General features: G+C 43.2%; 1 protein-coding gene and 1 long non-coding RNA gene across 3 annotated transcripts in view; one reads left to right on the top strand and one right to left on the bottom strand.

The window, feature by feature from the left end:
- Window positions 1–203: 203 nt before the first annotated feature.
- LEO1 (LEO1 homolog, Paf1/RNA polymerase II complex component) lies at window positions 204–27,021 on the bottom strand. The gene is made up of 12 exons (XM_068275449.1): window positions 26,916–27,021; window positions 23,446–24,477; window positions 21,834–21,938; window positions 21,479–21,576; window positions 19,866–20,011; window positions 18,347–18,431; window positions 11,204–11,298; window positions 10,978–11,112; window positions 9,449–9,584; window positions 5,619–5,802; window positions 4,423–4,529; window positions 204–410 (listed from the first exon to the last, which is right to left on the bottom strand). Exons 1-12 carry the CDS (start codon window positions 26,980–26,982, stop codon window positions 303–305), a joined length of 2,298 nt encoding a protein of 765 aa, XP_068131550.1. The 5' UTR covers window positions 26,983–27,021; the 3' UTR covers window positions 204–302.
- LOC137563243 (uncharacterized) overlaps window positions 26,953–27,353 on the top strand; it is a 47,722-nt gene continuing 47,321 nt past the window's right edge. Inside the window, exon 1 of one of the 2 annotated variants that reach the window (XR_011030298.1) lies at window positions 26,953–27,167. This is a non-coding gene — a long non-coding RNA (uncharacterized lncRNA). The remainder of the gene's footprint in view (window positions 27,168–27,353) is intronic. The other variant, XR_011030299.1, reaches the window with a different exon arrangement.

The raw sequence follows: 27,353 nt of genomic DNA, 5'->3' as shown, positions 1-27,353 counted from the left end.
GTAACTGCTTTTATGAATTGACATTGCTCAGTAAAGTCAGCTGTCTTCTGCATTACTGCATGTGGTAATGCTTTATGAATGATAACCTTTGTATTTGAGTTTGACACCCTTGCTCTATACAGAGAAATGATACCCATAAAATTGTGACACTTTGGTATGCTATTCAAGCATAATATAGCTTATACACAAAATCCATGAAACCGTGAACTTTGTACATTTAATGAATAGACAAGTCTTGAACATAACCAAAAATATAACCTACACAGGATTCAGTGTACAGCATTTAAAATGATATATACATATTACAACTCCTCTTCCTCATCCTCTTCATCACTAATTACATATTTCTTGTGCTTCTTGTTTGCTTTGTCTTCATCCTCTGCTTTCCTCTTACCCGATGTCTCACCCTCCTGAATTCAAAGAAAACACAGAAATGCTGAAAAATAGTCAATCTGCTCAGACTTACTGTCCCACCAGACCTTCAATGTGAAGTAAGCACCAAGGTGTGGTCTATAGCAGCCTTCTATTAAACTAAAAAGCCATTATAGCTAAGGAAAATCAATTCCTTCAGTTAAGCTCTGTATATTGTATGGGTTAATGCCAGGCCTCATAACCGCTTGCTTACAAGTATGTAAAATATGTGCATGTAAAGCACAATTATATTACCCGGGTCTCAGCAGAGAATGTGATATGGGAGTGTCCAAGTTTGCTGCCAGTCAGTGGATTAGTGCAGGTGTGGAAACTGAGCAACAAACTCCTGCTCTGGGCAGCTAATTACCCGTACAGCAACGTGGGAAAATAAGAGGGCTACATCATTGCTTTGGGCAAGATTTCAACACTTGTGGAGGTTTCATAACTACACCTCTCACAAATGGACTCATAATATGCAGCTTTCACAGACCTCAAAATGCAGATATTCTGGATTCATAGGCCTCGATTCATCAACACTTAGCAAATTTGTTAACAACAGTTTGGTAAAATACCGAATTTGTTAACTTCATTTCAGGATTCATCAAAGTTATCTACAGCTGTTAGAGAACATTCGGTAACGATTCGGTAACGATTCGCTAAAACGGAAGAAAGTGCAATTCATGAAAAAGAAAGTGGGCGTGGTTTAGCGTTACATTTAGGATTAGTCATCTCCTTCACCACTGTCGTTATTCCTGTCAGATCATTGCTGACAGAGAAGATGGAGCCATTTGAAGTGGTTATGTATCAGCTGAGAGTGATTCAAAGGCGCAGAAGGGCAAGAATAAGGTCTGCAACCATATAAATTTGTAAGTGAATAGATTTATTTGCTATAACACGACATCTGCATTTCTCTTGAATCATCTTGTAAGAGAACACAGGCAGTGCCAGGGTTAACTATTTTTGCTAGCTGCACTATAATTTTTTTAGAAAAGGCTCCTATCAAATTGTGGGATTGTCCCAACCACTTCCAGAATCCTGGTCCAGGTGTTAAGCCCTATTCAGAATGTTGCTACGTAGTGCTCAAAGGACTGCCTTTTACCCACAATTCCATGGGAATCTTATGGCCTTGTGTTACATTACCGCTGTAAAATGGAAATATCGACATGTTACCGAATGGTTTACCGAATTGTTATCGAATTCACACCGAATGCCGAAAAACCTTGATGAATACAACTAGAAATCGCTAAACTTCGAATTCGGTAATTTAACAAACTGGAAAAAGTTATCTCAAAGACAATGATGAATCGAGGCCAATGTCACAAATTTTCAGTATAGTAAAGTAAGAGACTGAAGAAAAAGATATCGGATGCCTGAGGCTTAAAATAGGCAATTCTGTCTAGACAGCCTACAGAAATGTAATACTGACATACACATTCGTTAGTAAAGTCTTCCCTCTAGTGGTCAGAAAAAAAAACTGCATTGTTTAACATTTTTAACGACATCTATCCAGTATGGAATTAGAAATGGATCCATTATCAGAGGACAGTGGTTGTTGCTGAGAGGTATGGGAATTAGTGCAGGTCTAATTGTGGTTACATGCAGCTTTCATAGCAAGAATGTCTTGGCTAAAAAAAAAAAAGTTCCTCTTGTTGGTCTTTTCAGCATCCCCACTATGTTTGACTGTGGCCCAGGGATGGCTGTAGCCTTTCACCACTATTAGAGTTTTGGTTTCCTAGTGCATGTTTGCTGGATTGTGCACCAGAGGTGGCTGGAGATCCTTTTATTCAAATATCAGACAGACAATCAGCAATATAAACCAGGATTTTTTATTTCTTTTTTTTAGAAGTGAATGCAGCAGTCACCACAGCTCTGTAAACCCAAGATTCCAGAGCATGAGTTATGGAGATAAACAATCCTCATTGTGTAGTTGCTGCAAACAGGACTCAAATGCATACAATCTCTTCAAACAATACATGCACTACAATAGCGCTTACAGCAGCAGCAAGTCGCTGACAGCGATCAGACCTTGTGTGCAGGGACCCACAATGTAAGTTGTTCTAACAGAATTATATGTACTGTGGAAAACTAATAAATGCTTTAAAACCATTTAAAGCATTTATTAGTTACACTAATGCTGATTCACTGTATATGGTGGTGGTTGCCTCTGAGTTTGAGTATCGGGTGACTACAGGTTATTAGAGAAGCATTTAAAGAGAGCACTGTGGAATTGATGAATTGTCTACTTAATTCTGGACTTGAGATCCTCTGGCAGACAATCTCATATTCTGAATTTCCATTGCACCTATATTTTTAGATATAGGAGGATAAAGCCAACACAGATCACCATACCGCCTTAACCACCCTGGCGTTCTGATTAAATCGCCAGGGTGGTTGCGGGAGGGTTTTTTTTAAATAAAAAAAAAACTATTTCATGCAGCCAACTGAAAGTTGGCTGCATGAAAGCCCACTAGAGGGCGCTCCGGAGGCGTTCTTCCGATCGCCTCCGGCGCCCATAATAAACAAGGAAGGCCGCAATGAGCGGCCTTCCTTGTTTTGCTTATATCGTCGCCATAGCGACGAGCGGAGTGACGTCATGGACGTCAGCCGACGTCCTGACGTCAGCCGCCTCCGATCCAGCCCTTAGCGCTGGCCGGAACTGTTTGTTCCGGCTACGCTGGGCTCGGGCGGCTGGGGGGACCCTCTTTCGCCGCTGCACGCGGCGGATCGCCGCGCTGCAGCGGCGATCAGGCAGCACACGCGGCTGGCAAAGTGCCGGCTGCGTGTGCTGCTTTTTATTTCATTAAAATCGGCCCAGCAGGGCCTGAGCGGCAGCCGCTGGCGGTGTTGGACGAGCTGAGCTCGTCCAGACCGCTCAGCTGGTTAAAGCATGCAGGGATTGGGGTGCTTATGATAAAAAGAAAATGGATGGGTCAAAATGCTGTCAAATTCTTGAGCTGCTGCCCTCTGCCAGAAAGTTGTCAAACGGAAGAAAGTTCAACCTCCAACATGACATTGACCTGAATCACAAAGCAAAGCGGACCACAGAAGGCAAAGCAGTAAAAAGGTAAATGTCCGTGCACGGCATAGTCATAACGCAGTCTTAAGCCTCGTTCACATCATGACGTGCTTCCGTGCGCATTTGGAAGCGCGTATGATGTGCGACACGCAAGAACGGCTGAAGGGCATAAACAGCCCTGTTGACGTTCACACCATAGGCGCTGCGCAGCAGTACAATGAGCTATGATGCGCTTGCGTAGTGCTGCGTGTGTTCTGTCTGCATGCGCAGCGCTGACCCATTCACTGTAGTAAATGTGATCAGCAGCGCAGCAATGTGCGATCGTACGCGTTGCTTTCCGAACGCACGGCCATCAGCGCGTAATGATGTGAATGAGGCCTTACACCCTATTGGTTGGGTTGCAATCTTCAAGTCATACACCAAACTGCCACAATGGATTTTGACTTAGCTGGTAGAGCTGTGTCATGCTAGGTACACACGATACAATTTTCTGACAGATTTACTGTCAGATCGACTATTTCTAACAGATCCGACCTGATTTCTGATCGATTTTCCATATAAGTGAAATGTTGGAAATAATTGATCTTGACAGTAAATCTGTCCGAAAAATGTATTGTGTGTACCTAGCATAAGAAAAACTGGGCAAATATTGTGCAGAGTTGGTAGAGTTATCCCAACAGACCAAAGGGGGTTGTTGGTGGTAAAACTGGCCAATGATTGGAACATTACAATTGGATGTGTGTATGCACACCAAGTGTAGTATTAAAGGGAACCTGAAGTAAGAGGAATACAGCCTCCATATTCCTCTCACTTTGGGTTCCCATTTACAAAGGTTTGTGAAAATCTTAGACATCAAGGGGAAAGGAACTTCAACATTAAGAGCTTTTCTGCACATGATTGGATGTTCATTGACATCAATCTTTATTTCATTGCACATCTCCTTCAGTAGGTCAACCCAAGTGTGTAGCTGGACTAAAAGAAGCTAAGATACTTACACTGGCATCCTCATCACTGTTTAGTTTCTTTGCCTTGAGAAGTCTCTGAGTTTTGTCTTCGTCCGATCCCTCATCGCTATCAGATGAATAGATGCGGGCACGCTCCTCTACAGAGGAAATATCAGCAAATCAATAAACTATGTTCAAAAACAAACAAAACACTGTGCTACACATTAAATGTGCTCAATAGTGAAAGGTTCGTGGACAACATCTACTCACTTACCTCTCCAGTACCTTACCTAACCTACTGCTTTACTTCTTCCACCCCAGCTCACAGGAACTCTGCATCCATACTGTCATATACAAGCTCCTCATGTATCCTATCATCATTCACCAGTCCCACCCACCCGTAGTTTGTGTTCATGCTTACATTCCTAACACTACCATTGTGTTCAGTTTAAAATGTGTTTTCCTAATTTTTATTACCCACACAGTTCTCATATTTGCTTTAGTGCACAATTAATATTGGCCGTTTACAAAAAAGTTCCCAAAGTACAGTTCATCTGCTCTAAAAGCTGAAAATTGCATTTTATTGCATAGCTGCTTGATTTAAAATCTATCTAGAGATCACTTCTCAGCTCTTTCTGCTCCTCAGCTCAGTACAGGTTTGTTTCAATGTTTACTAAATGTACCTGACAAAGGAATTTAAACCAAAGATAAGGTTATCACCTCTCTGGATGTGATCAGAAGTTTTCCACTAAAGAACAAAATTCTGTGTCTAACTGTTTGAATGCTGTTCTGCTACAATTTTTTTTTTTTTTTTTTTTTTTTTTTTTTTGTAGTAGATTTAATGCCGTAAATAGTCTTTTAGAACAAAGAGGACATGCTGAGTTGTATACCACTTTAAGCTTGATTTAGCTGCCTTCCCATCTGTCCTACCTTCTACAGATATACATCAACCATCACTCAAGCTACCCTCATTGTCTGTCTTACTCATTCCCACTGTCCGATTTGTGCTACGCCCAACAGCCATCTGAGGTAAAAGCCAAACACTTTAGGTCGTTGCCCCAATTTCCAGAACAAACATACTTTCATAACGTACTTTCAGCTCATAACAACATTCTCCTGCCAGTTTAAAAATTAAAAAAAATATATAGTAACTGTACTGGATGATGCAGACGGAGGACTGGAGATGAAGACCATCCAAGCTTACTGAAAATGCTGTAAAACCTATTCTCTTAAGAATGGAAATGTACCTCTTCCTCCCTTATATCGGTTCTTAATGGCTGCCAGACTTATGGACTCCTCCCCTTCCTCTTCATCATCGTAGCGGTCAGGCTCCAGGTAGTTTGCACTTAGCCCACGCTGGTGCTGCTTCTCCTTGATTCTGCGTTGCTGAGACTCTCTGCGAATTGAAGCTCTCAATCTTTCTTCTTCTTTCTGTGAGTAAAACGTATCAGTAAAGAATGAGCCTATAAGCAAAACTATTCCATTGTCCACACTTGTTCTGCCAGAAAAAAATAGCAGCAGTACCTCCATATTACCACTATCAATGTATGGAAAGCTTATAGAGTAATGGTCTTGGGGCCAGACCAATGATTAAGGGTAGGAACGCACTAGGCAGAATCGCATATGCGTTTTCCACTATGTGCTATGGAAAACGCATATGCAAATTCTACCTAGTGTGTTCCTATCCTTACAATTTAAAAGGACTGCACAGCGAGTTTTGTTTTTGCATGTGTTGTTTTTCCTCTTAAAGGGTAAATACTAGCTATTTGAAAAATGTCATACATGCTTGAAACTACATCTGCTGGTCTAAATGGCAAATTACTACAAAAGATATATCTCTATAGACCGCAATGGAAGCCATGAAATCTTTGCTTGCAATGTGAGCAGCTTAGAGTAATGGTAAAGAGACTCTCTTCTGCTCATACAGTGTTCTCCCCAGGATTTTTTTCCAGCCGGGTGGCATGAAAGTAGCCGGGTGGCGTGCGACGGGGAAGTGCAGGACAAGTGCAACTCTGCTTACAGCATGGGGGGGGGGGGGGGGGGGGGGAGGATGAGGAGACGAGCCGATGTACCTGCTAGGTACACGCAATGCAATTTTCTGACAGATTTACTGTCGGATGGACTATTTCCAACATGTTTAATCTGATTTTCAATCGATTTTCCCTTTACTTCTATGGGAAATCGAGCTGAAATTTGATCAGATATCAGATTGGACATGTTGGAAATAGTCCATCTGACAGTAAATCTGTCAGAAAATTGCATCGGGTGTACCTAGCATTAGGGAGAAAGTATTTCAGATTATGGTGCTCAGGTTCCTGTAAAGCAGACCAGCACTAAGAACTTCCTCTCTTCTCTAAAAGATAAGCAACAACATAATACATTTTAATGCAAGACATTTCATTGTTACAGCTGATACAAATTCTACAATAAATCTGCACTGTTTCTACTTCCTGCTTTCAAGGAAGCAGACATTGTTAACCTCCTGTGCTTTCAAATTAGTTTAACTGCCATAGCAGTCAGGTGACACAGGAGAAATAAAACTACAAATTGTGATTAGACAAGAGGGGTAATTAGACAGGCCAGACTCTATAAATACATGCAGGGTACATTTCACTGTTTTCCTTCTATGCAAGAGTTCAGGTCCACTTTGTTCCTGCAGAGTGATTGTTGAAGGAGGAGGGGGATCATTACTGACAGGATGCAAGCTGGGGAGCTGGGGGGTAGATACAGACACAGCAGGAGAGAAGATTGCTTTTTTTTTTTACTTGACGTTTGGGACTCGGGAGCAGAAAAGAGCTGAGTGCAGAGGAGGCTGCCTCGGAAACACCCTGTCACTCTACATGCCCTGTAATTCTATCCTCCCCGAAGTGAATGCAAACAAAAGAAAGCAAACGTAGCAAAGTCTGAGCTCTGAAGTTATATCACCTCTCCTAGCTGGATTAGACCAGCAGCTCCTTATCTAAATGGTTGTTATCTGCTGTCTGCGGGGATGGTGAATGAAGGAGTCGCTTCTGACTAATAACTGTCCCTGATTGCAGAAGGAACGCACAAGTCTCTCTCCTCTCATAACTTCTGCAGGCTGCTGAGAAAGATGTGTGGGCATGCTTGCTTGGCTGCCTCTCTTTCCATTGGCCAGAGAGCTGCCAGCATAAAATAAAGCCTGTTTCATTGGAGGGCGGGAGGCAGAGACGGAGCAGAAGTTTACAGCTAGATGACATGCATGGTGCCGCCCCTTACAACCCGCCCAGCCAATCCCTGCTCCACCAGACAGCGTGAGGTGACAGGCAGAGGAGCGCTCCTCAGCTCCTGCAGTGTACAGCGTCAGCTCTCCCTATTGTGCGAGAGCTGGACGCTGATTGCTAGCAGGCAATGGAGCGCTCCTGCCTGGGTTTTTTTGCAGCTGGGTGGGTGATTGACAGCTGGGCGGGGTCTGAAAACAGCCGGGCGGCCCGCCCACTTAATTGGCCCTGGGGAGAACACTGTCATATAACATAAGGTGAAGGACCCCCAAAAATCAGATTTTATTTTTGTTTGTTAAATTCTGCAATATTTGGTATTTACAATTGGAAAACCAAGTTTGTGTTTTGTTAGCATGGAACAATAAGTATTACTAAATCTACTTTCACATGGAAAGCTAAAGGTGGTGAGTTTACAAGCTATCAGCTGCTACTGTACACCAGCTGGGCACTTACTAACTCTTGGCGCAGGGAGTGAAGGGGTGTCCATTGCATTGAGTAACATTCAAGTGTGGCCGCACTCAGATACAACATAATGCTTTTTTGGGGGGTTAAGAGGTTACCGAGCTTAAAAATGCTGACATGCATGGGGTTACTAACACTGCCATCTGACTGCAATCAATTGCAGCTGGAAGGTGCTGGGTGCCAGTCAGAAGGGAGGTAGAACTGCCCAACAAATGTGCAGTTCAGCAGTCCGTGTGAAGGAGTCTTTCATTTTCAAATACCAAAACCATAAACAGGTTCAGCGGTGCACTATTGTAAAACAGACCTTTTTTAGCTAGCACGCTTAGCAACAGTCAAACAGCGCTATTATGTTCCTAACTGTTTAGTTGGCTTACTACTACCAGCTGCGAAACACACAATACCTCCTTCAAGTGGTGGGCTCCATTGGGTAACTGAACCCACTACGTGCTGCAAAGTGACAAAGCAGTAGATGAAAATTTCTTAATTTCCAGACCATGGCCTCAATTCACTAAGATCCTGCTAGAGATAATAAGGCAAGAGAAAACTTACCTCCACACGTGAGAGAGTTATCTTACCTCTTCATTCCTTAAGTTACCTCTCCTGTAGTTAATTTACCTCCTCTGTAGTTAGTTTACCTCCTCTGTAGTTATTTTCACATGCAGCTAATTAACAGCCTGTCTTTAACTCTGGAGTTATTTTAAGGATTGGAGAGTTAATTTAAAGACAGAAGAGTTAACTTTAGGCTTGCCTGAGGTAAAAATGTTTCCTGAATACTAAATGCCTTATCACCATGGTAACAACTCTAGAAGAGTTATTAAAGACAGTAGATAAGTTTAGTGAATTGAGGCCATACATGTCTGCTTCAATTTAAGATGACCAGAGTGGACACAGCCTTTTAGTGAAAAGTAATCAATCCTGCATGTTTATATGATGGGTACAACATTAGCTCTGAATACTAGATAAAAGCTACTTAGGTCTACAAATTACTTAAAGTGTACCCTAGGCAGAATTGAGTAATTGGGACACAGGCATGTTAGGAGCTTGTCGGCGGCTTAGCAAAAGAGCGTTCCTTGCAGGAGAGGGATGCCCCCGTTGTCAAAAACGCCTCCCTTCCCTGCCTCTCTGTAACCATTCACTGCCTCTCCCTGCCCCTTGATCTCTTCCTGTGCCCTGCAAGAGAAGCTGCAGCGCCATGACCCTGGGGGGGGAGGGGGGGTTGGGGGACCAAAAGAAGCCGATAAAATGGCTCAGGAGCAGCGGTATGCGACACTACCTAATCTGGCTGCCCCCCGGATTAGGAATTATGTTATTTTTTTCAGGTTTGCCACTGGCTCAGGTTCTCTTTAAAGCAGAGGTTACTTGGATACAGCAATTACCTTAATCATTTCATTCCTCTGAGACTCTGGATCACGTCCCGCCATAGGGAGAATCCTGATCTTCTGAGTCTTGGAGCACCTGTCTGCTAGAGAAAGGGTCATCTTCCTGTGAGTGGCACTGTCTGTAGAATGAGGCCTGAGGAAAAAGAGATGAGATTTTTACTATCAGGCATTAATGGCAGGGACCTACTACGGGCCATTTGTGGCAGTGCAAAGCCCCTGCAATTTGCATAATCACATTAGTGCCGGGATTTCCAAAAGCAATCACAATTTGGCTACTGTAGCCACTGATGTGAGCGCTACGAAACTGTTGTGAGCTCTCCAAGCGCTAATAGTGAAAGCAAATAAGTAACTTGAGCAGCAGTAGAAATTAAATAACAAAGGAAAAATCTCAAACAATGACTTCACATTTCTTTGATCATTAATGCAGAATACAGTTGTGATTTCCAGGCTCACAATTTGACGGGAGGTGGTTAATACTCCATCAAGCACTAATGGCAGGGGGAGGGGGGGAATTTTTTTTTTTACAGACAATGAAGAAATGAAAGCCACAGATGTCTCCATTAGTAATTAAGTGATATGGTGATATGAGGTCTATATGTGATAGGAGGTCCGGTAATTGGAGCAGTTATAAACGCCTGTAGTATTTCTATGGTGGATGGTATTAAAAACATTACAAATTGTGTGTTAAAGGGAACCTGAACTGAGTAAATTTATTTAAAACAAACATGATGTACCTGCAAATTAATATGACATACTTATCTCTGTCAGTTATAGCTGAAATGACAACTGATGAGCAAGGTAATGTCCACGTTTCCCTATGGCTCAAGTGAGTCATATTACAGTTTAACAGTGTGCTGACCAGGAAACTGTTATAGGGTAGTAGCCATTTTCAAAATGGAGGACGGAGAATTCCATTGATCGCAGTGGACAAACAGGACACAGGAGAGGAGAAAGAGATTGAGGAGTAGACTACACGGGAGGTAAGTATGACTTATGTATATTTATTGTGACTTTAATTTTGGAGTTCAGGTTCGCTTTAAAGGAAATCTTAAAAAGGTCCTAAAAATTTTAGAGTTACTTAGTTTAGGCTTCTTCCAGCCCTCTGAAGTGTATTAGGTCCCTGTCTGCACTGCTGTGCCCCCCAACTAACATCCGCGACTAGCTTAGCCACGGGCTACTGCGCATTGGCTTACTCACCCTTGATTGCAACCCTGTGGCCAGTAGCATTCTGTGCATGCAAACAATAAGTCTTACAAACTGCACGCAGACAGAACGCTGTCAGCTCTGGGAACACAATCGAGGAGGCGTGCCTCAAGGACAGTGCATGGGGTGACAGCGGCACAATGCAGCGGACCAGGAGGATAGCAAGGGACCTGAAGGATTACAGGGAGCTGGAAGAAGCCCCAGGTAAATAAATCTACACTTTACCGCAGTTAAGGTTTCCTCTAAATAAGCACAACAAAAACATGGAAGCAGGGCTTATGCACATAACAATATGACTCCTTTACATGTTCATTGACACAAACCTGAAAGTCAGCTTGGTTTTGAATACAGCCTGACCCTGCAGACCTGTTCCTTGACGGATAAAGAGATGGTTGTGGTCTCCTTGTAGTGGAGCCTTGTACACATCAAAGACTTCATTTCCCAAATGTAAGGACATGCTGCCAGACACAAAGCACACATTAAAAAGACAAATAATATCAGTAGGTTTAAAAGCAAACAACCATTTGGCACAGAATCACTGGAGCATACCTGCCATCAGACCACTTAACAATGCGGGCATTGCTCTCCCTGACATCATTTCCTTCCTCATCCCGACGAGTCCTCCATCGGATTGTGTTTTCAACCTATTAGAAAAAAGACAAAAAAAAAACAAAAAAAAACACCTTAACCACTTGAGGACCACAGTCTTTCTACCCCTTAAGGACCGGCCACTTTTTTTCCATTCAGACCACTGCAGCTTTCACGGTTTATTGCTCGCTCATACAACCTACCACCTAAATGAATTTTGGCTCCTTTTCTTGTCACTAATAAAGCTTTCTTTTGGTGCTATTTGATTGCTCCTGCGATTTTTACTTTTTATTATATTCATCAAAAAAGACATGAATTTTGGCAAAAAAATGATTTTTTTAACTTTCTGTGCTGACAATTTTCAAATAAAGTAAAATTTCTGTATACATGCAGCGCGAAAAATGTGGACAAACATGTTTTTGATAAAAAAAAAAAAACCATTCAGTGTATATTTATTGGTTTGGGTAAAAGTTATAGCGTTTACAAACTATGGTGCAAAAAGTGAATTTTGCCATTTTCAAGCATCTATGACTTTTCTGACCCCCTGTCATGTTTCATGAGGGGCTAGAATTCCAGGATAGTATAAATACCCCCCAAATGACCCCATTTTGGAAAGAAGACATCCCAAAGTATTCACTGAGAGGCATAGTGAGTTCATAGAAGATATTATTTTTTGTCACAAGTAAGCGGAAAATGACACTTTGTGACAAAAAAAAAGAAAAAAAAAAGAATCCATTTCTTCTAACTTGCGACAAAAAAAAATGAAATCTGCCACGGACTCACCATGCCCCTATCTGAATACCTTGAAGTGTCTACTTTCCAAAATGGGGTCATTTGTGGGGTGTGTTTACTGTCCTCGCATTTTGGGGGGTGCTAATTTGTAAGCACCCCTGTAAAGCCTAAAGGTGCTCATTGGACTTTGGGCCCCTTAGCGCAGTTAGGCTGCAAAAAAGTGCCACACATGTGGTATTGCCGTACTCAAGAGAAGTAGTAGAATGTGTTTTGGGGTGTATTTTTACACATACCCATGCTGGGTGGGAGAAATATCTCTGTAAATGACAATTTTTTCATTTGTTTTACACACAATTGTCCATTTACAGAGTTATTTCTCCCACCCAGCATGGGTATGTGTAAAAATACACCCCAAAACACATTGTACTACTTCTCCCGAGTACGGCGATACCACATGTGTGGCACTTTTTTGCACCCTAACTGCGCTAAAGGGCCCAAAGTCCAATGAGTACCTTTAGGATTTCACAAGTCATTTTGCGGAATTTGATTTCCAGACTACTCCTCACGGTTTAGGGCCCCTAAAATGCCAGGGCAGTATAGGAACCCCACAAATGACCCCATTTTAGAAAGAAGACACCCCAAGGTATTCCGTTAGGAGTATGGTGAGTTCATAGAAGATTTTATTTTTTGTCAAAAGTTAGCGGAAAATTGATTTTTATTGTTTTTTCACAAAGTGTCATTTTCCACTAACTTGTGACAAAAAATAAAATCTTCTATGAACTCACCATACTCCTAACGGAATACCTTGAGGTGTCTTCTTTCTAAAATGGGGTCATTTGTGGGGTTCCTATACTGCCCTGGCATTTTAGGGGCCCTAAACCGTGAGGAGTAGTCTGGAAATCAAATTCCGCAAAATGACCTGTAAAATCCTAAAGGTACTCATTGGACTTTGGGCCCTTTAGCGCAGTTAGGGTGCAAAAAAGTGCCACACATGTGGTATCGCCGTACTCGGGAGAAGTAGTACAATGTGTTTTGGGGTGTATTTTTACACATACCCATGCTGGGTGGGAGAAATAACTCTGTAAATGGACAATTGTGTGTAAAAAAAAATCAAAAGATTGTCATTTACAGAGGTATTTCTCCCACCCAGCATGGGTATGTGTAAAAATACACCCCAAAACACATTGTACTACTTCTCCCGAGTATGGCAATACCACATGTGTGGCACTTTTTTGCACCCTAACTGCGCTAAAGGGCCCAAAGTCCAATGAGTACCTTTAGGATTTCACAGGTCATTTTGCGAAATTTGATTTCCAGACTACTCCTCACGGTTTAGGGCCCCTAAAATGCCAGTTCAGTATAGGAACCCCACAAATGACCCCATTTTAGAAAGAAGACACCCCAAGGTATTCCGTTAGGAGTATGGTGAGTTCATAGAGGATTTTATTTTTTGTCACAAGTTAGTGGAAAATGACACTTTGTGAAAAAAACAATAAAAATCAATTTTCCGCTAACTTTTGACAAAAAATAAAATCTTCTATGAACTCACCATACTCCTAACGGAATACCTTTGGGTGTCTTCTTTCTAGAATGGGGTCATTTGTGAGGTTACTATACTGCCCTGGCATTTTAGGGGCCCTAAACCGTGAGGAGTAGTCTTGAAACCAAATGTCGCAAAATGACCTGTGAAATCCTAAAGGTACTCATTGGACTTTGGGCCCCTTAGCGTACTTAGGGTGTAAAAAAGTGCCACACATGTGGTACCGCCGTACTCAGGAGAAGTAGTATAATGTGTTTTGGGGTGTATTTTTACACATACCCATGCTAAGTGGGAGAAATATCTCTGTAAATGACAATTGTTTGATTTGTTTTACACACAATTGACCATTTACATAGAAATTTCTCCCACCCAGCATGGGTATGTGTAAAAATACACCCCAAAACACATTATACTACTTTTCCTGAGTACGGCGGTACCACATGTGTGACACTTTTTTGCAGCCTAGGTGCGCTAAGGGGCCCAACGTCCTATTCACGGGTCATTTTGAGGCATTTGTTTTCTAGACTACTCCTCGCGGTTTAGGGCCCCTAAAATGCCAGGGCAGTATAGGAACCCCACAAGTGACCCCATTTTAGAAAGAAGACACCCCAAGGTATTCCGTTAGGTGTATGGCGAGTTCATAGAAGATTTTATTTTTTGTCACAAGTTAGTGAAAAATGACACTTTGTGAAAAAAACCCAATAAAAATCAATTTCCGCTAACTTTTGACAAAAAATAAAATCTTCTATGAACTCGTCATACACCTAACAGAATACCTTGGGGTGTCTTTTTCTAAAATGGGGTCACTTGTGGGGTTCCTATACCGCCCTGGCATTTTACGGGCCCAAAACCGTGAGTAGTCTGGAAACCAAATGTCTCAAAATGACTGTTCAGGGGTATAAGCATCTGCAAATTTTGATGACAGGTGGTCTATGAGGGGGCGAATTTTGTGGAACCGGTCATAAGCAGGGTGGCCTTTTAGATGACAGGTTGTATTGGGCCTGATCTGATGGATAGGAGTGCTAGGGGGGTGACAGGAGGTGATTGATGGGTGTCTCAGGGGGTGGTTAGAGGGGAAAATAGATGCAATCAATGCACTGGGGAGGTGATCGGAAGGGGGTCTGAGGGGGATCTGAGGGTTTGGCCGAGTGATCAGGAGCCCACACGGGGCAAATTAGGGCCTGATCTGATGGGTAGGTGTGCTAGGGGGTGACAGGAGGTGATGGATGGGTGTCTCAAGGTGTGATTAGAGGGGGGAATAGATGCAAGCAATGCACTGGCGAGGTGATCAGGGCTGGGGTCTGAGGGCATTCTGAGGGTGTGGGCGGGTGATTGAGTGCCCTAGGGGCAGATAGGGGTCTAATCTGATAGGTAGCAGTGACAGGGGGTGATTGATGGGTAATTAGTGGGTGTTTAGGGTAGAGAACAGATGTGAACACTGCACTTGGGAGGTGATCGGACGTCGGATCTGCGGGCGATCTATTGGTGTGGGTGGGTGATCAGATTGCCCGCAAGGGGCAGGTTAGGGGCTGATTGATGGGTGGCAGTGACAGCGGGTGATTGATGGGTGATTGATAGGTGATTGACAGGTGATCAGTGGGTTATTACAGGGAAGGACAGATGTAAATAATGCCCTGGCGAATTGATAAGGGGGGGTCTGAGGGCAATCTGAGAGTGTAGGCGGGTGATTGGGTGCCCGCAAGGGGCAGATTAGGGTCTGATCTGATGGGTAACAGTGACAGGTGGTGATAGGGGGTGATTGATGGGTAATTAGTGGGTGTTTAGAGGAGAGAATAGATGGAAACACTGCGCTTGGGTGGTGATCTGATGTCGGATCTGCGGGCGATCTATTGGTGTGGGTGGGTGATCAGATTGCCCGCAAGGGGCAGGTTAGGGGCTGATTGATGGGTGGCAGTGACAGGGGTGATTGATGGGTGGCAGTGACAGGGGGTGATTGATGGGTGATTGACAGGTGATCAGTGGGTTATTACAGGGAAGGACAGATGTAATTAATGCACTGGTGAATTGATAAGGGGGGGGGGGGTCTGAGGGCAATCTGAGCGTGTGGGCGGGTGATTGGGTGCCCGCAAGGGGCAGCTTAGGGTCTGATCTGATAGGTAACAGTGACAGGTGGTGATAGGGGGTGATTGATGGGTAATTAGTGGGTGTTTAGAGAAGATAACAGATGTAAACAATACATTTGGGAGGTAATCTGACGGCGGGTTTGCGGGCGATCTAATGGTGTGGGTGGGTGATCAGATTGCCCGCAAGGGGCAGGTTAGGGGCTGATTGATGGGTGGCAGTGACAGGGGGTGACAGGGGGTGATTGATGGGTGATAGGTGATTGGCAGGTGATTGACAGGTGATCAGTGGGTTATTACAGGGAAGAACAGATGTAATTAATGCACTGGCGAATTGATAAGGGGGGGTCAGAGGGCAATCTGAGCGTGTTGGCGGGTGATTGGGTGCCCGCAAGGGGCAGATTAGGGTCTGATCTGATAGGTAAAAGTGACAGGTGGTGATAGGGGGTGATTGATGGGTAATTAGTGGGTGTTTAGAGGAGAGAATAGATGTAAACAATGGATTTGGGAGGTGATCTGATGTCGGATCTGCGGGCGATCTATTGGTGTGGGTGGGTGATCAGATTGCCCGCAAGGGGCAGGTTAGGGGCTGATTGTTGGGTGGCAGTGACAGGGGGTGATTGATGGGTGATTGATGGGTGATTGATGGGTGATTGACAGGTTATCAGGGAAGATAGATGCATACAGTACACAGGGGGGGGGGGGGTCTGGGGGGGGGGGGTCTGGGGAGAATCTGAGGGGTGGGGGGGTGATCAGGAGGGGGCAGGGGGCAGGGGGGGGGGGTAAAAAAAAAATAGCGTTGACAGATAGTGACAGGGAGTGATTGATGGGTTATTAGGGGGGTGATTGGGTGCAAACAGGGGTCTGGGGGGTGGGCAGGGGGGGGGTCTGAGGGGTGCTGTGGGCAGATCAGTGTGTTTGGGTGCAGACTAGGGTGGCTGCAGCCTGCCCTGGTGGTCCCTCCGACACTGGGACCACCAGGGCAGGAGGCAGCCTGTATAATACACTTTGTATACATTACAAAGTGTATTATACACTTTGTAGCGGCGATCGCGGGGTTAACATCCCGCCGGCGCTTCCGTATGGCCGGCGGGATGTTACGGCGGGTGGGCGGAGCCAGTTGCCGGGGGAAGCGCGCGTCATCAATGACGCGATCGCTCCCCCGGCATGCCTAAAGGACGCGCCGCCTGAAGGCGTATTGCGGTCCTTTAGGCGTCCACTTTGCCGCCGCCCATGGGCTGTGGGCGGTCGGCAAGTGGTTAAATAGGCCTCGTAACAAAAAATGGTGGTTAAAGATCATTGGTAAAATGGGAGTCCTTTATTCTTGCATCCTTCTCCTGGAGAGAAATAAATCTTAGAACACTTTATATACACGAAATGGTAAAACTTGGCACTTCTACAGCACTCTTTAGGGGGCCAGGAGTTTGGATGAGACTTTACAGTTAGAGGTGGAGTGTACCAGAGAAGACAAGAGGGTGGGTAAGTGGGGAGAAGAGAGGGTGTTATTGTATTTTGTATGAAGCGACCATATGTTTAGGATTCAGACTTCCAAAATGTATGCATTTTTTTACTTTTAAAAACCAAATAAATCCTGTTTAAAAATATTGGTATGCTGCACTTGAAACAAATGCACACAAACAGTGAAACTCAGTACTTGATGGAATGTTAACAAGTATGGGAACCATAATGTCAATAAGTCACATCTCCCTGGGCTCATTTTGAAGTAGTACATACCATAACTTCACTAAGCTACCTGAATGACTACAAATTGCACATGCTGCTTAGAATACACTTCGAGTTTAAACTTAAAGTGGAACCGAAAGGTCCTGAAAAATAAGAGTTTCACTTACCTGAGGCTTCTGCCAGCCCCCTGCAGCCAACTTGTGCCCACACCGATCCTCCATTTCCCCGCTAAAGCTCACTTTTCTTCTCGTAGTGGAAGCCGACTTCTAAGTCGACCTCCACTGTGCCCTGGCCACGTGTATCCGCGTACACGTTTCTGTGGCCAGGGGCATCCTGCACAGGCGCAGTACTAGAAAACCTCTACTGTGCACTATGCTCCCGTCGATGGGAGCGTGAACGAGGTTGCGCGCAGCACACACCCACTGCTCAAAGTAAAAGTGAGCCGCGGTGATTGGTATGTCACGTTGCGGGCACAGGCCGGCTGCAGGGGGCTGGCAGAAGCCTAAGGTAAGTAAAACATTTTTTTAAGACCTTTCAGTTCTTCTCTAAGCATAGTCTCAATAACAACTTGTCTGCAAAACACCTAAGAAGAAGAAACTCAGTCACAATAAAGAGTCATTCTCTTACAGAAAGTTCTACAAGTTAATAAATATCAAAACAGACTTCTACATATCTGTATATATCAGAGACAATTCTGACACTCTTCCCTGGTGCGGGTCAGGTGACACAATCGGAAGCTTACAGAGGATGCACCAGAGCAGCAGACAGCTGTAGAAGTGAATGAGACAGATGCCCGGAGCTCTGGTATTATGGCTCCCCTGCTATCTGCATGATGGCTCCCCTGCTAGCAGCTGGTTAGTTGAGACTGCTGCTTGGTAGAGGTAACCAGGAGTAGCTATATTGTGGCTTGTGCTACCCCTTCTGAAAAAAAATCAAATCATGAAAAATCCCGAAGAACGTTATTTCTAAGGTTTTTAGTGAGGTCCATGGTGCACAGGCCAGGACAGAGGCACGCTGGCTAGATTCTACAGAAATGAAAACACTATGTAGACACAAAATCAAACATACCTTTAATTTTAGCCTAGTTCTACCTTCTTCATCCAACATCTCTTCATCTTCAAACTCATCTTCATAATACTGGGGATCAAAAGGTCTAAATTGTAAAAATAGTAAATGTTAGTTCTTCTGACAATGATTCCACACATGGGGGCACATAAGAAAATCAATACTTGAAACAAACCAGGAATTAAAACTAAAATCATCATTTTTTTCCTTGTTGGTGAGTTTCTCACACATCCTGTCCTGACAAAAAATATGGTAAATGTATCCACAAGAAGGGAAAGTGCAAGCTGCCAGACATTTTACAGCAGCGTTGTGCCACATTGCAGAGGCACAGCAGGAGGGCAGTGAGTGGAGCCTAAAGCCCTCCAGGATTGCCCATTTCACAGCAGTGGCAGTGTTAAGAAGACAAAAATAAGTATAATTTTACTGTAGGATTCTTCCCACAGTGGCATTTCCCTATACTCTGTATAATTCCACTTTTAGCACTCATCACTTAACAGGCTGCACTACAGTTTGTGCATCACATGAGTCTGAAAATCTGAAAAGGACATCAGACATTACGTAAAAAACAATGACTAATGTACCCACCATTTTTCTAATGTACTGCTACAGGCATTTCTGCGCACTGCCACATTCAGCGTTTTGAATTGGGATTATGCTAGAGAATAGAAACCCAGTGGTCATGTATTATAGTATTAAAACACGGCCACCTGTGGATTATAGTGGGACTGAGCCCTGAATAGCTGTCTCAAATGGGTTTCCAGTGATAAGTAAGCTTAGAGTTAAACAGTGGAACTTGTGTTAAGGTAGGCGACTTGGGGGCTGATCGACCATCTGATTCGATTATTATAATCAAATGAAAATCGGTGCCACCAAGTGCTTGCGACCAATATCGTTTCAGGATGAAATTGGTGACATAAGTCGATCGCACATGCTGCAAGACTTGCTCGATCGGGTGCGAGGCAGTAATAGCGTGCAATTTCGGGCCGATAAACGAACAAGACAAATCCCCAGGCGCTGTACCCGCTCTGCTGAGAACCTATTATGCAACCCATACCCAGTGTGTCCCTACTCCCTCCCTTTAGATTGTAAGCCTCTGACAGGGTCCTCCCCCTAGTGTATCCAACTTGATCATGCAGGCATCTCCTTCATCGGGTACTCTTCCTACAGACCGATCTGGATTTGATCTATGTGGTCTCTAAGACTGATCTTGCACCTTGTTGTAAGTCTCCCCATTTATCTTTTCATCAGTGCTGAGTAATATATTGGTGAGATAGATAGATATACACACACACACAATAAATAATAATACTAATAATGGGAGTGGGACTGTCCTGAGCTGCCCGAGTGCAGGACCTTGTGTGGAAATAAATGACCAGGATTTAAACCATGTTAAACAGGTATTTATTACAGCTTTGTCATGATGGCATTACTAGTAGTACTATGCTTGTCGGAGATTACAAGAGTTTTTAGACATTAATACATTTCCCACTTACAACATTCCTAACATTAGGCCATATTTTACCTGGGCTCCACACTGAGAAAGTTGGGAAGCTTCACAAAATATAAATCATTTCCAAGATCTGTGTTTACTTTGGGGATCTCTACTTCTATTCTGGTTTCAGGGGCAGGTTCTTCTTCTGGCTGATCCTGATCTAGTCCATCCTCATCCTGAAAATGTCAAGCAAAGAACATGTGCCATCATTAATTAGGAATAGTAAAACAACAGACATGAAAATGGTCACATAAAGGAACAAAAACTTGGTGAGCTGAAGTTTACACAGGTTGGATGAGATTGAATAGAATTAATTTGAACTGACCCAGCACCAAACCGTGTATAAACAGTTAAAAAACTAAAACCACACTGCACATAAATAAAAAGGTCTCAGTGTTTTTGGTCACCCATGTCTGCTGACTACAAGAAGGGAGTTGGCTTCATAGATGTGATTTCTGATCTCTGTTATCTCACTCAGACCTGGTTGTGAAAAACTTCAGTGACATTTACTATCTTACCTCATTTTAAAATATAAACATGGCAACTCCATCACATTCCACAATATTTCCCTTCATATTGATTGGTAATCCTGAAGGTTGCAGCAGTGTCGTCATGCTGGAGCTTTCAATAAAGTTGGTTTGCCCCGGCTGTTCACCGCCTCCTTTGAGGCATGGGATCCACTACAGGCGGCTTTGCGGCAATCACAAAGCACCCATGATTTGACAAATTGTGAAGTGCCATGATTTCACAGCATTTCCCTGGGGGATCGCGATTTGGCTACTGAAGCTGCTGATCCTAAAATACTGCTTTGCGACCTGCTAGTGGGACCACCTTCAGGCCCCTGCACACTGCAAATCTGGTTTACAATTCCAATTTTCCCTGGATGCTAGCAGAAAAAAAAATGCAGCATGCATTAATGATTAAAAAAATCGCAAATCGGAATCGCATGCAGTGTGCAAGAGGCCTCATAGGGATCCAGTGATATAGCACTATGCCAATCGCCAGCAATCGCCAAGTGCTGCAAAAGCACACATACTGGACTCCAGGCCTAACTGCTGATTGAAGGGTAGGTATAACATCCATGGACTCTTCCCTAGTATAACAGGCAGCAGGAGACAGGATTGCTGTGATGTCATGCTTTGGGAATTGAGGTAGTGACCTTGGGGGAGGGGGGATGCATTTCCAAGGGGGAGACCCTGTAACATCAACAGCTCCATGAACTGTCCCGCCAGATGGTGGGGCCATGTGAATCACAGACGACATTTAGAGGGGAGTATAGTAAATTTCCACAAATTAGCTTTAAGGCTAATTTACTATCATATCTTATCCTAAAAATGTGAGGTTGAAATAAGGTTTTAATGAAAACTATGCAAAATTTTAAATCAGACGTGCCCTTTTCATAAAGTGTAATTTCAGGGATTGGTTCCCCTTAAATGGCTTACAAAACAGTGCCCAGTATCTGTGGAAATATGACTTGATAACCTATGATACATAGGAAAATAATCTTCAGACAGACTTTGTGACCTACTAAGATTGGCTCTGGAATGTACAGTGGGCACCACAAGTGTGTCCTCCGAAAACATGGTCAGCAACAAATGGCAGCTGTAAAAAGAAAAAAAAAAGACCTGTTCACCTGTACATACCATAGGCTGCCCAGGCGTGGGTGGCTTTCCTTCTCCATCACTGCTTGAAGAAATGTCATCAGCATCTCCAAACAGATCTGAAGCTTCTCTTTTCCCTCCTAAAATTCATTATTCTATAGTTAGGATGGATTTCAAAGTGTGTAATGAAAAAGCCAAACTTTATTGACTGAAGATTAAGCCCTTATGCACTCTAAAGCGGAAACTAAAACACTGAAATATTAACTCTAGCCTTCTCACATTTTCACAACACTACTAAAGTATAAACAGGTTTGGTTTATTGCATTGAGTGCATCTTGACCTATACAGAAAGGAATTCTTGCCAGTGTTTGTTTTACCAAATGAGAGCAGAACTCACCCTTTGAAGCATCTGCGTCACTATCTCCTTCAGAGTCTGAAGCCAGCACCTTCTTGCGCTTCTGGCGAACAATATCCTCTTCACTGTCGCTGCCTTTCCCAGACACTACAAACAAGACCAAGACATTGGCCTCAATTCACTAAGATCATGCTGGAGATAATAAGGCAAGAGAAAACGTACCACGACACAGTGAGAGAGTTATCTTTTCAGTCTTTAAGTTACCTCCTCTGTAGTTAATTTACCTCCCCTGTAGTTATTTTCACAAGCAGTTAATAAACAGCCTGTCTAACTCTGAAGTTATTTTAAGGATTGAAGAGTTAACTTAAAGACAGAAGAGTTAACTTAAAGACAGAAGAGTTAACTTAAAGACAGAAGAGTTAACTTAAAGACAGAAGAGTTAACTTAAAGACAGAAGAGTTAACTTAAAGACAGAAGAGTTAACTTTAGGTTTGCCTGAGGTAAAATGTTTCCTGAATACGACATGCCTCATCACCATGGTGATCACTCTAGAAACGTTATTAAAGACAGTAGATAAGCTTAGTGAATTGAGGCCATTATTTCAAAAACAACAAGCTAACATGAACATTATGAAGCTGGAGAACATTATCCTGACTCCGCTGCTCCAAAGTGGGCCAATCTGTTTGAGGCACAGCAATCAGTGCTGTTCTGATTTGGTTAAAGTAAAATTACACCTGAATATTGAATTTTCAGGATAGAGATGGGCAGAACTGGCAATTTCTGCAAGAACAAAGCAGTTTCTGTAGAAATTCAGCCAAAACAGGGATCAGAAATAGTTCCGCTGAGTACTACCCAAGTATGTCCTATTCTGGCCCAATTTCACTTCACTGTAATCCAAGAAAGCAACATTAGAGAGACTTGTTTTACCACCTTGAACCCCCTTTTTTTATAAGCAAACATCTAATCAAGAATCAATTAAACCAATGCCCTTGATTAGCTTTGTACTGATAAATGTCATACAAAGTTATGAAGCCATTGATCCCTTGCTGGTCTTCCCCAAAATAACCAGCTAAAATTACTGCCATGATCACATCTCCATGAAATATGGTATGCCTTCTTCATGAATAAACTGTCAAAAATAGATGCAAACTTCATCAGTTTGCAGTGATCAGTAGATCAGCAGCAGTTTTGTCTTAAATTTAACTAGTGGATGGCAAGTTAATTGAGAATTTACAACCAAATATGCGAGTAAAATTAGTGTTGAGCTATGCATAGCTCCACCACTCGTAATCAAAATTACGAGTACAACTTGCTGGCCATAGAGGGTGTTAACTTGTAGTTGCCTATAGGCAATGCACTCCAATTCGTGTTCACTCGCATTCCACTTTACTCCCATGCTTCTCCCCGCAAACCTGAAAGAAGGAAGCATAGGAGTGATGTGAAATGCAAGCGAATATGACTTGGAGCGCAACGACTATAGGTGGCGACATGTGGAAGGTAACACCCCCTTCACTGTGGCCAGCAAGTTGTACTCGTAATATTGATTACAAGCGACGGAGCTATGCATGGCTCAACACTACCTATAAGAGCAGTAACATGTTACAGGGCATAGTTACACAAATCTAACATGTCCTAAGGACATAGTTACACTAACCTGACCTACGGCCTAGTTCTTCACCATCGGAATGCTGCTGTTCATCATCTGACCGACGGCGACGGTCATTTTCTTCATCGTCTGAATGAGGACGTCGCACATTGTCTTCGTCATCTGAATGCTGGCGTCCCTCATTGTCTTCGTCATCCGAATGCCGGCGGCGTTCTTGGTCTTCATCATCTGAATGTTGAAGCTGCTCATTCTCTTCATCCTCTGAATGTTGTTGGCGCTCATTGTCGTCATCATCTGAATGTTGACGCATTTCATCATCTGAGTGCCGATGCTCTTGGTCATCATCAGAATGTTGCTGCTCATAATCTGACCTACGACGATCATGCTCATCATCAGAGTGTTGAAGTTTTTGCTCTTCATCGTCTGATCGCTGAAGATCGTGCTCGTCATCTGAATGCTGCCTCTCATCATCAGAATGCCTGTGTTCATTCTCCTCCTCATCTGATTGGCGCCTGTGATCCTCACCATCTGTTTGGCGCCTGTGATCCTCACCATCAGACTGTTGGTCTTCCCCATCAGACTGCCTATGCATCTCATCATCTGATCGCACATTACCCTCATCATCTGAAAGCGGAGGCTCGTCATCTGAATTCTGCATTTTCTCATCTTCATCTGAGTGGTCACTTTTGTCTTCTCTGCCCCATTTTTCATCCTCTGAATGAAGTTCTTTTTCAGATCCTTCTGCATCTGAGTGACGGCTGCTGTGATCAGACTTGTGGCCTCTATCTTCATAATTTTCAGAACCACTGTGCTGTTCAGCATCTGACTGGTCATTTTCCTGATCAGAGTGAACATTACCTTCCGATCGATTATCTGATCTCTCTGAATGGTTGTAACTACCACTGTGCTGAGAGCCAGCTTCATCCTCACTGTCATCGCCAAACAGTTCTCTGTTGCTAGGTTTCACTGCAGAATGTCCATCATCATCATCATCGTCCCTTTCGCTCTCACTTCCAGAAGGGTTGCTGACCGAGGCAACATTCCTTGGTTCAGAATCGGAGCCTGAAGCAGAATCTGAGTCTAATAAACAGAGAGAAAGAAAGAGATCTGTAATGACTTTTTAAAATAAGTATTTTAGAACCTAAAGCCAAACAGAGAACTTTAGTAAGGCAAGACCAAAATCCAATAAGAAATTGTTTTAATTCAATCCTGCCATTAGAGTTCAAAGAGCACCGTACAATGCTTGCACTTTGTTTTTTGGTGCATGCATATATGTCCTCTATATGGAAAATGTCAGAAATACACGTCTAGTTTTACCTCCTGTGTTGTATTTCATCTTTAAGTTATTTTCCCCGAATGTGACTATGGTTGAATCAGATTTTATTAAGTCAGAAAAAAAAAAGAAAAAAAAAAAAAAAAAAAAAGGAAGAAGAAAATTGCAAGCCCGTGCACAAGCAGAGTATAGACCAACAAGAATCACAGGGATTACAAATATTCCAAGCTAAGATGGGGGTGGGCACCATCCCAGGACCCCCCTATCCCAGAGTTAATTCTAACAATAATATTAATGATTAATTAGTAGTGTCTTCTTTGACTAACAACGTACGTGGATTATAAACCTCAGGGACTGTAGTTATATCAGAACAGAAAAAAAATAATACAGCATAAATGAAATAACCCAAAAAAAAATCTGAAAAAGAATTAAAAAAAAAAAAAAAGGAAAAAAGAAAGGAGGAGAAAGCGCAAAAAAAAAAAAAGGGTCAGATTCCTTCCTCTTGGGTCTCGCAATCCCAAATTTAGGCAGACGGGGGTGACAGATACTAATTAAATTCTAATTTCTATAATAAGTTTTAATCTAAATATTACATAACGTCTTAGGGTTTTTCAGGTCTTATATAGTGTGTCAGTAATACATATGAATTGTTCTAGTTTCCGTTCGTTTCTTCCGAAAATTGATCCATTTGGCCCATACATTGTTAAATGCCGAATGTGAATATGATGGTACATTTTTCTGCAAGGCAACGAGATTAAATACTGGAACCCGGATAATATGGGACTCCGATGGATCTTATTCTACGGAAGACCTGCCAGGGAACTCACGTTGGCAATGACAGGCTGAAGTGGCTGACAGGGTGGAGTCAGCTTTCTGTCCAGGAACTTTTTGATCCCAAAAGCAGATGCCATCTTGATATAGCTTTAAAATTCACAAGCTTTGGAAGTAATGAAATACCTTTTATGTTACATACTTTCAAACAATAAGATTGTTATATGAAAATTAGAGTAGTCCGAGTTGAGCAGTTGTGAAATCGTAAATTGAGGAGTCTGAGTATTTTATTTCCGACTCCACAGCCCTAGTAATAAATGTTCCAGTCTGCTGATTTTCATCTGTCCAAAGCCAATCTCTTAACGTACCATAGCACCTGGTACCGAAAGGGGCAGGACTTAGTTACAATCTTGGAAGATGCTCCTGCAAGTTCTTCACTGCGGTCACAGAGGTGACGAGAGAAAAAGAGACTTGCAAAAAGAAGAGGGGAAAAGAACAAGTCCAAGTAGGAGCCTTCCTGGAGAGGTAGGTATCTATTTAATTCCTACATGTGATCCTTAGTTCAATGCCTAGTGTTCTACTTTAATATTTAGTATCTGTTTCTATTGGCAATAGCACTGTTCCAGTGACAAAAATATTACCATATTTTTTTTTGAGGAACCCAAATAACAGTGGATTCCTTGACAGACCACCAAATTAATGGTTGAAACAGTCAAATGGTCTTTTTAGCAATCAACCAGTTGTGTGTCTGCAAATAACTTTACTCTAGCACAGAGGTGTCAAGCTCAAATACAAAAAGGACTGAAATTGAATACAGGTACCAACTTCAATATCCACTCTTACGAAGTTACCTGGTGTCTAATGCCACCCCCATCATACAGTTCCCTGGTGTTTAATGCCTCCTCTCTCCCCTATACAGTTCCCTAGAGTTTAGTGGTCCTCACTCCTTCCCCTATAAAGTTACGTGGTGTTTCCCGCCCTTATACAGTTCCCAAGTGTCTAGTGCTTCCCGCTCCATCCCTCATATGGCTTCCCTGGTGATCTAGGGCTTCACCCACAATATAGAGTAGCTTCCCTGGTGGGCTAGAGAATGCCAAGCAATGCAAATTGTGGAAACCACTTGAGGGCCAAATTCAATGGCTCTGCATGTAAAAATTATTGCAATAAACAACCATCTTAGCTCAGAATGCCGTGTAAGATTTGATCATTGCTAATGCAACCCATGTAACTGCTCACAGGTCTATGGTCAGCTATAGGAGTTGCGATAGTCGGGTACACGGAGAAGTACACACGTGTAACAGCCAGGGCTGTGTGCAGTGAGAGGAGGAAGGCTGCTGCCTGGAATCAGCGGCGGCACCTGATCCATGACCCCATACCTGGCACAGCATGCGAGAGGAAAGGGGGATCCCTACTACACAAGCCTAGCGTAACGCCCACCCGGAATGACCCGGCTTCTCACCCTGTGAGAACTTACCACGCGCTTTCTGCTCATTCTCAGACTCGGCATCGCTGCCAAACAAACCCTCCAACACGTCGTCCATTGCACCGGCGGCAACTACTTCCCGTCCGGGACAGGAAGACGGAGATGACGTCGTTAAAGGACAGGATGTGGTCGGAGTTTTCACAGAGCTGATGTTTACTAAAGAAAGGCGGAAGTGTAATGTGCAGATCTCGTACAGCAGGCTGCGGGCACAATCTAGGAGCATTGCTGTGTCTGATAGGGGAGGTGTGTGGTCTATCTGACGGGGTGCTGTGGCAAGTCAGAGTGGTCTGTCTGATGGGCTGTGTGGTGAAAAATGTTGCAACCGCTTGCAATAATTTATACTTTTGGCTATCAGAAAGTGCAACCTAACCATTGATTTCAATGTATTTGTATCAAAAATGCAACCCAACCTAACCCTATTCTCACACA

The sequence above is a fragment of the Hyperolius riggenbachi genome, chromosome 3, assembly GCF_040937935.1.
Source record: "Hyperolius riggenbachi isolate aHypRig1 chromosome 3, aHypRig1.pri, whole genome shotgun sequence".
Classification (NCBI taxonomy): domain Eukaryota; kingdom Metazoa; phylum Chordata; class Amphibia; order Anura; family Hyperoliidae; genus Hyperolius; species Hyperolius riggenbachi.
The sequence above is the reverse complement of the archived record's forward strand: the minus strand, read 5'-3'. Positions and strand labels throughout refer to the sequence as shown.

Excerpts from the sequence above, each read along its gene's own strand:
- LEO1 (XM_068275449.1), bottom strand. The coding sequence starts at position 26,982 with ATGGACGACGTGTTGGAGGGTTTGTTTGGCAGCGATGCCGAGTCTGAG. Across the intron at positions 18,432-19,865 it reads TTTCTCAGTGTGGAGCCCAG|ACCTTTTGATCCCCAGTATT; the intron begins GTAAAATATGGC and ends TTTACAATTTAG. Across the intron at positions 11,299-18,346 it reads GAACTAGGCTAAAATTAAAG|GTTGAAAACACAATCCGATG; the intron begins GTATGTTTGATT and ends TTTTTCTAATAG.